This window comes from Lupinus angustifolius, chromosome LG02, assembly GCF_001865875.1.
Source record: "Lupinus angustifolius cultivar Tanjil chromosome LG02, LupAngTanjil_v1.0, whole genome shotgun sequence".
NCBI lineage: Eukaryota > Viridiplantae > Streptophyta > Magnoliopsida > Fabales > Fabaceae > Lupinus > Lupinus angustifolius.
In genome coordinates this window covers 15,472,994-15,482,751 of record NC_032010.1, presented here as the reverse complement: position 1 = coordinate 15,482,751, position 9,758 = coordinate 15,472,994, and the positions used below count along the sequence as shown (strand labels likewise).

Genomic DNA, 9,758 nt, shown 5'->3' with positions numbered 1-9,758 from the left:
ATTTATTCAAAATAAGAGACCATATGAAACACATCAATGCATATATAATCTAAAAAATTATACAAAACCATTAAATCATGCACATATAGACTTAACATTATATAATATATCCTAGTAGATAAAATAAAATGAAACTATATATACTCTAAAACCACATCCGGAAAATGCTCACAAATGAATTCATAAAGTAAATAGAATTAAGTTTTCTCGCATCAACAGTGTCCTATCTCACTAATGGGTTGTATGATAATTGATTTGTTATAGAGAGAACTTCTGTAATTGATCTAAACAAAATGACTTAACACAACATATTGAAACATTAGCACAATTCTTGTATCAGTTCTAAGGCATTAATAAAACCAGATAGGAAAAGAAGGTACATCTTAAAGCACCTTATAATCCGATACATAAAATTCTCTTAAAGAAACAGCTCAACATATTTATTCGATTAATACCTTAGAAACAGCATAAAAAAAACATTTGGCAACAAAACATAACTTGGGTATCCTTCAAGTTCTGACTTTTCTATACAAAGGTGCATCTTTTTTTCTTTTTTCAGAACAAGAGAAGGACACAAGAGGCTCTTAAGCAAGGAAATAAGTTTCATGAATACAAGAACATTTCACTTATCAGCATTGATTCCGAATATCCGGACCTTGTGCATGTTGGGGAACTTAGCAACAACAAGTACAATCACTGCAAGGGTGTTGAATAAGAGCATTGGATGTTGGTAATCAGTTGTGTGAGAAGCTATCAAGTACCTGACAAGGACAAAACAATAGAAAAACAGTAAATTATTATTGACTTTTAATGAATACATTTGAGAGAGAGTAGGCACAATAGTAAGATTGTTGCTTAGTGACCGAGAGGTCATGAGTTCAAATCCCGGAAACTGTCTATCCACTTGCGGGTAAAGGTTTGTACATCTACCCTCCCCAGATCCCATTAGGTGGGACCGTGGGAGCCTCGTGCACTTGGCTCCCTAGTTACAATACAAATAGACAAATTTCTCCAAGTGTTGAACAAAGGTTATTCGTCTACAGAAGAACTAGGATCATAGAGAAGCGGTGATGATGCCTGAATTATTTCCATAATAAAAAAGTGATTGCTTTACTTTTAAATTTTGAACTTTACTAATAAATTTAAGACAGGGTGTACACTCTTAATCTAGATCAGCTACCATCAACTTCATGGATTTTAGTAACAGTAAAGAGGGAGCGTCCCTGAGGCAATGTGGTTTAATTTTTATGCTAATCATTGAAGAAGCATATATCTTCTATTCAACAAACTTGAGATGCGACAGGAACAAGAGCATATTTTTGGCCTCCCTTTGTTTGGTTCTCACTACACAGTTTCTTTGTTTCTATTTTGTGCCTTTGTTAAGGAAAAAACCCATCCTCCCCATTTGTACTCTTTTCAACACATCTAATGATGTTTCTTCTATCAAAAACATTTTATCTGGAATAACTAAGCACCTCTAGATTTTCAAAGTTAAAGTCAGGAAGCCTCGTGGGTTGACCCCAAAAAGAGAGAAGAAAACAGATCAAGTCAAGTCCCCGACACCATGCATAATTCATTTTATGCTAACATCACCATCATGATAAATCTTTAACTAAATTTATCACTCAACTTGCAAAAATGTCCTTTAGGCTAAAACATAATAAACCAATATTTTCCCCTCATACTTCCAATGGATCTCCTAGACATACATCAAGACACACTTCCAATATTTATTTCCAAGTTCTTGCATCACAAGAAATTATGAGCCAATTTACAATAACACTATCAAGAATGCACACATATATGTCTGCATAAGCATAGACAATATTTTAATCAGTGCACACTATTATAGTTTATATAACAAGGCTGCACAAGAAAAAATCATATTCACAGATTGACACTGTGATCCAGAACATAGACACTTTTATAATGAAAATTTGATTCAAAATTGAAATATAAAAATGCGCTTGAGAATTAGAGAACTTACAGCACCAAAGGAACAACCGTTAGAAACTTCCTGTTACGGGTGAGCTGCTTTCCATTATCTATCTGCTCCCACCATGTCAATCTATTATACATCCCCTGGTCATCTGCAAATGGAGTTCCTTTCTTCCAGTGGAAAAAGTGATAGGTAACCTGATGGACACAACATAATGAATCACGGTCAATAATCAATTACGTCTTTCCATGGACTCACCTACATAAGTCACAGCTGAAGTTTCAAAAATAAGAGCTTGAATACTGCTATATATAGGAACTACTAAAGGGGCAAACATGGGTTGCCTCAGTATTAGTTTTAACCAAAACACATAATAACACCCCAATTAGTTTTATTCAACAACTACTTTAGCTTCTTCAACTGTGATGTTACTTGTTATGTTAATGTAACTTATGTTGTACATATTCTATGAATACATTTTATTTTTCTTAATTGTTTGTATTGTTACTATATATATATGACAATAATCGCATTCCTTTCCTTATACATTCATTTATCATGTACTAATGTGATGTTATTTGTTACATATGCTATTATTTATGTTTTCCTATATGTATTATATCTATTATTTTTTTTTGTAAATCACCATAATGTCGTCCACTATTTGCTCGCAACACCATGATGGCAGAATTCTGGCAAACTCCATGGGCCATCATCGACGACAACATTGCTTTCGACCCATCACACGAACTACAGTGAATTGGCATACTTCTAAAGTTAAACAAAGGAGAAACAAGAAAGAAAATGATGAAAGTTCCAAGCACGGTGGAAACTATGAAAAGTACAGAAAATTAAAATCAAATGTAGTTCAAAATCTTGGCAATGGAATCAATTGAATTTAGAGGAAGTTATGGCAAAGTCTCTAACTACATTGATGCTCTGAAGGTGGAGGATATACCTGATAAGGAAGATAATTTTTGGATAGAATATTGAGGAAGTTTAAGATTTGGTGAGTGAGAAGCCAATTGTGTAAATACACTAATAACTAGTTAATTCTCAATAGCTTTATTACAGACAATGCGGATCACTATGTATAATGAACTCTGTTTTTTAAGAAAAAAATACATAAATGTGAGTAATAGATGGAAAAGATCATGAGAATGACAACAGGATTGATGGGGCCGGTTAACTTTTTAATAGATTACATATATGCATATATATATATATATATATTGATTTTTAATAGATTTTTTCATAAACCTTTTTTTAATAAACTTATGTAACGTCACGAGCATCCTAAGGCAGCCTATCCTAAAGCCAACCACAATTTTTCCAAGTAATGTACTAAATTTGCTCCAAATACCTGAAAATAACTTCCTAGCCAAGGGAGAACAATAAGAAGATCATAGAGGAGAGGTAATGAATTAATAGAAGCGTAAACTAGGATTTGGGGCCAAAATTTCACTCATGACAAGCAAATTACAGGAGCACGATTCATTTTGAATTAAAATAATGAATCTACAACACAGCAAAGACCTAATAGAAGAGTCCATAGCGGGTAATCACTACTACCAAGGTGAGTCACACCTCTAATTTATATGTCATAAGAGAACTCCATTTAGTCACTCTTAAGGTTTCTCAATATAAAAATGGAACTAAAAAATTTCAATTCTCAACTTATTTAGTATCTAGCCAAAAGAAGTAGCGACTCTCCCGCTAAATATCAAGTATAACTCGATAAACTAATGTCTCAAACATCACCACAATTACCTCCTTCCTGCTAAAATTACAGTCAAGCTTTCATCTTACAAAACTAATGAGCCATGAAACTTCAAGACTCAACCATTAATAACAATTAACACAGATTAATCGCCCCTTCGCATGAAGCCATGAACTATTGATCAATAAAGAACACCCATCTAATAAACCTAGAGCCTCCAGTAGGGTACTCAAGTTTCATATATGCTCAACCAAAATAACAAAATAATCCCAATCCTTAAACTAATGATAAATTCATATTTGTTGGTACTACCAAGAGTATCCCTCACCCTTTTGAGTAAGGAACTAATCCATTCCATTTTAGGTGCGTGGTTGTCCTTCCCAACAAATGTCGCTCATAGGAATCGAACATGTCATCCTGGATATCTAGCAGGGTCTTACACCACTAGACCACCACCTTATTGGTAATGATAAATACATATGCTAAACCTACCTCAGCTAAAAAATAACATTCCCTAGGAAGAGCGTTGACATGTTTTCATATTGGTAAGAAAATAACATCAAATCAGGCAACAAAAGAAGGCAAATAAAAAATCAAACAAACATCCTCAATCAAATAACATAATTTAAGAAACAAACATAAATTAAATAGAAACAAAAGGGTAATGATGGGAATAGAAGATACAGCGAAATGGGCGACATTGACGGTGGTCCAAGCAATCCCGGGGGAACAACCAAAGACGGATAGAACAAGGATCCATGAGAAGAAGAGAATAAGGATGTAAGTGGTCCAAACACCAGGGTATGTGAACCATTCTGTGTTCCTGTTAAGATCTGGTGGTGGCACCGCTTTCACATACAGATTTGCCATCACCCCTTTTGATTTTTTATGCTAAAGATTCTAACTTTGAAACCGGATTCGTGTTTTAGTGGTCGTGGATCTTATGGAGTTCGGTAAAGATTGTTATTTTCCAAACCCAGAAACAACAAAAAACACCAAATTTTCTGAATGCTTTTCTCTCTTTCTATCTCTGCATGTTTTATATTATATAACATATGATTTATATTACATACTTAACTATAAATATAGTTAAATGACAGATAATGTAAAAAAACAGATATGCATTTTTTAAAGTCTAATATATATTACTCAAGGATTTATTCACCATCTATACATATTCATCATATATTTTGTAAGAGTTTAATATCTATTATTGCCAATAATAATTGAAAAAATAAGTGGTGGATAATGAAGTGACAATATAAAAATATCTTATATTGTTATTAATGTATATATTTTTTCTCATTTTGTAATAGTTATATTTAAAAGTAATTGATTAAATATAAATAGTGAATTGTAAAAACATTTTACAACATCGATTGCATACATATTTTCTCTTTTTTCTTAAACTAAAATGTATTTGTTGGGACATGAAGTAAAAGAAAAATGTAATTCGGTTTGGAAGAGAAAACAGACTTGAAGAGACAGTGTCGTTTAAGACTCCTTGATTAAGTTTTCATTTGTAGAGTTTGTTGAAAAGTTAGGTGCAGATTTTGGGTGATGTTGTTTTAAAATTTGGACCACACATGTATAAAGTAAAAAAAATGAAGATAGGAGGAACCTTACAAAAATGAAAATAGTATGGATAACGCATCAGTTGGTTCCTTGTTCTACCCGTTATTGATCAACTACCTTTATGGATAAAATAAACAAACAGAGAAATAAAATAAAAGAAATAGATGTAAGCACCTAATAAGTGCTTCTTTTTTTGGTACATGCCAGCAAAATGTTTGGTTGTATATATTTTATAAGTTACATTATTCAGATTTACTAATAAGTGATTTTAGGTATACAATGTGAAAACATAGAAATAAATTTGTGAATTGCAGTTAGTTAAATTCAAATCTATACAAATATCAATTAAATGAGTCTAAAGTAATCTATAGTATTTGAGTTGAAATAATAAAATATTAAACATCATTGTAGTACTAATGTCAAAAATCACGTAAGAAAAAGTGATACTCTCGGAATTTCCTCATCTATTCACGTAATCATCGAGTAAGATTTTGGAAAAAACTGAGAACTTTGTCTTCTCTATTAGCAATGAAGAAGAACAATTACGTCCACGATTGAGCCATGTACTAATAGCGTTATAGCATGACGTGAAAGAAAAAGTATCATTTCGATATAATGTGCTAGCAGAAAGGAGGAGGGTTGCAGCTTTGTATTATCTCACCCAACATCAGACATGGTATTATCCGTGACTTTAGTGTGTCATGACAGAGAAGTAAGATCATATGGCTTACTTTTAGCACGAATAAAAATATAAAATAATTTTTTATATTATTTAGTAGAATTTGATTGGTTTGAAATATGAAAATATAAATTTTTTGGGATATGTGATATTTGTTCCATGACAAGATGCACTAAATAGTGATTGTACTTACCAGAAGTTGTATTACACTATCACGAATTTTATTCAGAAGTTGTTATTAGTCATCACGACTTTAATACTGACCAGAAGTTGTATTACATCATGTTGCTACCTCACTTTCGTAGGTGCGACGAGAAATATTAAATTAAATGCAATGGAGTTGTCATTGATGTTTTTTAGAGGGAAAACATGAAAAACCAATTTTTAGAAAAAAATTTGGTATGCTCGCATAGATAAATTAAGTTCGGAAGTTGGTTACGGATGAGGAAGGTATTAGGCACCTCATACCGCCCGTTATAAAAACAGTACCTAGATCAATTATGTGAATATTTATTCAAATATTAATTTTACCATCACATTATTAAACAAAATAAAGAAAGACAAAAAACATTTTTTATTTTTGGTGCCTGAAAGGGAAATCTGCTCCTATGTATCTCTAGGTGCAATAGAGAAATTAATGTTATGTAGTTATTTTGAAAATAAGTTTTATTAGTGATATATTTTTATTTTATTTTTTTATTATAAAATTCATAACATGAAGTAGCGCGACAAGGCAGTAGGTCTAATGTGAGTGAGTTACTCACATTGCATATAAAAAATTTATTAAAGAGAATTTACAACATGGGGTAACACGACAAGACATTAGGTCTAAAGTGGGTTATCTCACATTGCTTTTAAAAAATTAATTAAAGAGAATTTACAACATGAGGTAATATGACAAGACACTAGGTCTATAGTGGGTTACTTTATATCAGTTTTAAAAATTAATTGAAATTTTAAAAAATTAATTGAAATGAATTTTACAACATAAGGTAACGCGACAAGACACTAGGTCTATAGTGGGTTACCTCATATCGCTTAAATTTTTTTAATTGAAATGAATTTACAATAACGCGACAAGACACAAGGTCTATAGTGGGTTACCTCATATTTTAAAAAAAAATATTAATTGAAATGAATTTATAACATAAGATAACGCGACAAAACACTAGGTCTATAGTAAGTTACCTCGTATTGTTTTGATTAAGTAATTTTATATTCCATTTACACGTAGACAAACCTATCACTAATTTATGAAAGAAAAAAACACAAACAAATTAAGTAAATAAATAAATAAAAACAGAAATTATAATGTAATAAATAAATAAATAAAAAACGAATTACAAATAAAAAAATAAGAAATGAAGACAAAGTTAGAGAACCTAAAAAAACACGTGAAATCCAAGTAGAAAAGAGAATTTAGGGATTTTTGGGTTAGTGATTTGAGATTGGCATGGGGATTTAGGGTTAGAGTAAAATTAAATTGGGATTAGGTTTTCAAAATCAATTTGGGGTTAGGTTTCAAAAATCAATTTGGCGGTAGGTTTCAAAAATCAATTTGGGGATTTAGGGTAAAATAAATTTGGGGATTTAGGGTAAAATCAATTTGGGGTTTAGGGTAGAATCAATTTGGGGTTTAGGGTTAAATTAATTTAGGGGTTTAGGATTAACGACATGGTGAGATGCTCAACAACAAAATTAGTTTTCAAACACAATTACTAGACAACATACACACATCATAATAACAAAGAAAGAAGAATGAGACAAATAAGAAGAAATGTACCTCTTTAGTGCTTGTGGAAAATGAAGAAGATGATACCTTTGTTTTTTAATTCTTCCTTCTCTTATTATCAAGTGTTTTTTTTCTTTCTAAGTGTGCATCTTTTTCTTTCAAAAACTAGGGTTGTCCCCCCCCCCTTGTTTTTAAAAATCTGAATCCCCCACCATTGTTTCTAAAAACAAGGTTTATAAAGGGGATTAGGTTAGAAAACCTAATCTGAATGGACTCCAGCAAGCCCAACTGGTCACCCCTTTTAATTTTTTCACATATTACTATTTACTCAGCAATTTGTAATTAATTTTATTTTTATTTTTTTTGAAAACCAAATTACCCGGTCAAAATTGGGTGCTTACAATTATCCCTTTTTACTTGCTTTTCCTTAGATAATAGAAGCGACGAATGTTGCTAAAGTTATCATGGTGAGAAGGAAGTAAAGATAAAAGACCAAATTTGGACCGGGAATAACACACGGAGGAAAAAGCCTTAAGCTCAAGCACACAACATGAGCTTGAGGTTAGTGGGTAAAGAGCTCACGAGTCCAAACGTTGACCAAAATAGACCACTAAGGGGTCAAAGCACAATTATGCGACCGCTGAGGGGTCGAGGTGCAAAAGGATAAAATAGACCACAGAGGGGTCGAAACACAATCACGCGACCGCTGAGGGGTCGGGGTGCAAAATGATAAAAGAGACAACTGAGGGGTCGAAGCACAATCACGCGACCGTTGAGGGGTCGGGGTGCAAAAGGATAAAAGAGACCACTGAGGGGTCAAAGCAAAATAACGCGACCACTGAGGGCCCGGGATGCAAAAGGATAAAATAGACCACTGAGGGGTCGAAGCACAATCAAGCGACCGCTGAGGGGTCGGGGTGCAAAAGGATAAAAGAGACCACTGAGGGGCCGGGGTGCAAAAAGGGTAAAGAGACCACTGAGGGGTCGAAGCACAATCACGCGATCGTCGAGGGGTCCGGGTGCAAAAGGATAAAAGAGACCACTGAGGGGTCAAAGCATAATCACGCGACCACTGAGCGGTCGGGGTGCAAAAAGAGATCATTGAGGGGTCAAAGCATAATCACGCGACCGTTGAGGGGTTAGGGTGCAAAAGGATAAAAGAAACCACTAAGGGGTTGAAACACAATCACACAACCGCTGAGGGGTCGGGGTACAAAAGGATAAAGAGACCACTGAGGGGTCAAAGCACATCACGCGACCGCTGAGGTGTCGGGGTGCAAAAGGGTAAAAGAGACCACTGAGGGGTCGAAGCACAATCTCGCGACCACTGAGGGGTCGGGGTGCAAAAAGGGTAAAGAGACCACTGAGGGGTCGAAGCACAATCATGCGACCACTGAGGGGTCGGAGTGCAAAATGATAAAGAGACCACTGAGGGGTCGAAGCACAATCACGCGACCGTTGAGGGGTCGGGGTGCAAAAGGGTAAAGAGACCACTGAGGGGTCAAAGCACATCACGCGACCGTTGAGGGGTCGGGGTGCAAAAGGGTAAAGAGACCACTGAGGGTCGAAGCACAATCACGCGACCGTTGAGGGGTCGGGGTGCAAAAGGGTAAAGAGACCACTGAGGGGTCAAAGCACATCACGCGACCGTTGAGGGGTCGGGGTGCAAAAGGGTAAAAGAGACCACTGAGGGGTCGAAGCACAATAACGCGACCACTGAGGGGTCAGAGTGCAAAATGATAAAGAGACCACTGAGTGATCAAAGCATAATCACGCGACCGCTGAGGGGTCGGCGGTGCAAAGGGGAGACCACAAGAATGCATGGATGATGAGGAACTTTGGGTCAAAAATGAAAGAACACTCGGGGTCAAGACTTTCAGTCATGCATGCATATGATAATGCTAATGCAAATGTTGTATGAGTAATGCGAAAATGTTTGTAATGATACATGCATGATGGGTTACACATATTTGAATGACTTGATTATCATTATAAAGTTTGATTGATATGAAACCATAACGCTTCCCCGGTAGACAACAACTTATCAAGTCGACATCGACCACATTCTCTGTTTTTTCTTCTTTTTTTTCTCCTTTTTTTTTCTTCCTTTTTT

General features: G+C 34.7%; 1 protein-coding gene and 1 long non-coding RNA gene across 2 annotated transcripts; both read right to left on the bottom strand.

Annotated features, from left to right (window-relative positions):
- Positions 312 to 4,713, bottom strand: LOC109336656 (ORM1-like protein 2). Its single transcript, XM_019573392.1, has 3 exons — positions 4,344 to 4,713; positions 1,988 to 2,136; positions 312 to 761 (listed from the first exon to the last, which is right to left on the bottom strand). The coding sequence occupies exons 1-3, from the start codon at positions 4,527 to 4,529 to the stop codon at positions 623 to 625; spliced, it is 474 nt and encodes a 157-aa protein (XP_019428937.1). The 5' UTR covers positions 4,530 to 4,713; the 3' UTR covers positions 312 to 622.
- On the bottom strand, positions 2,924 to 3,926 carry LOC109336664. The gene is made up of 2 exons (XR_002106376.1): positions 3,065 to 3,926; positions 2,924 to 3,002 (listed from the first exon to the last, which is right to left on the bottom strand). It is a non-coding gene; the product is annotated as an uncharacterized LOC109336664 (long non-coding RNA).

Coding starts and splice junctions, on each gene's coding strand:
- LOC109336656 (XM_019573392.1), bottom strand. CDS start 4,529: ATGGCAAATCTGTATGTGAAAGCGGTGCCACCACCAGATCTTAACAGG. Junction 2,137..4,343: donor TCAATGTCGCCCATTTCGCT/GTATCTTCTATT, acceptor TGTGTCCATCAG/GTTACCTATCACTTTTTCCA. Junction 762..1,987: donor ACGGTTGTTCCTTTGGTGCT/GTAAGTTCTCTA, acceptor TGTCCTTGTCAG/GTACTTGATAGCTTCTCACA.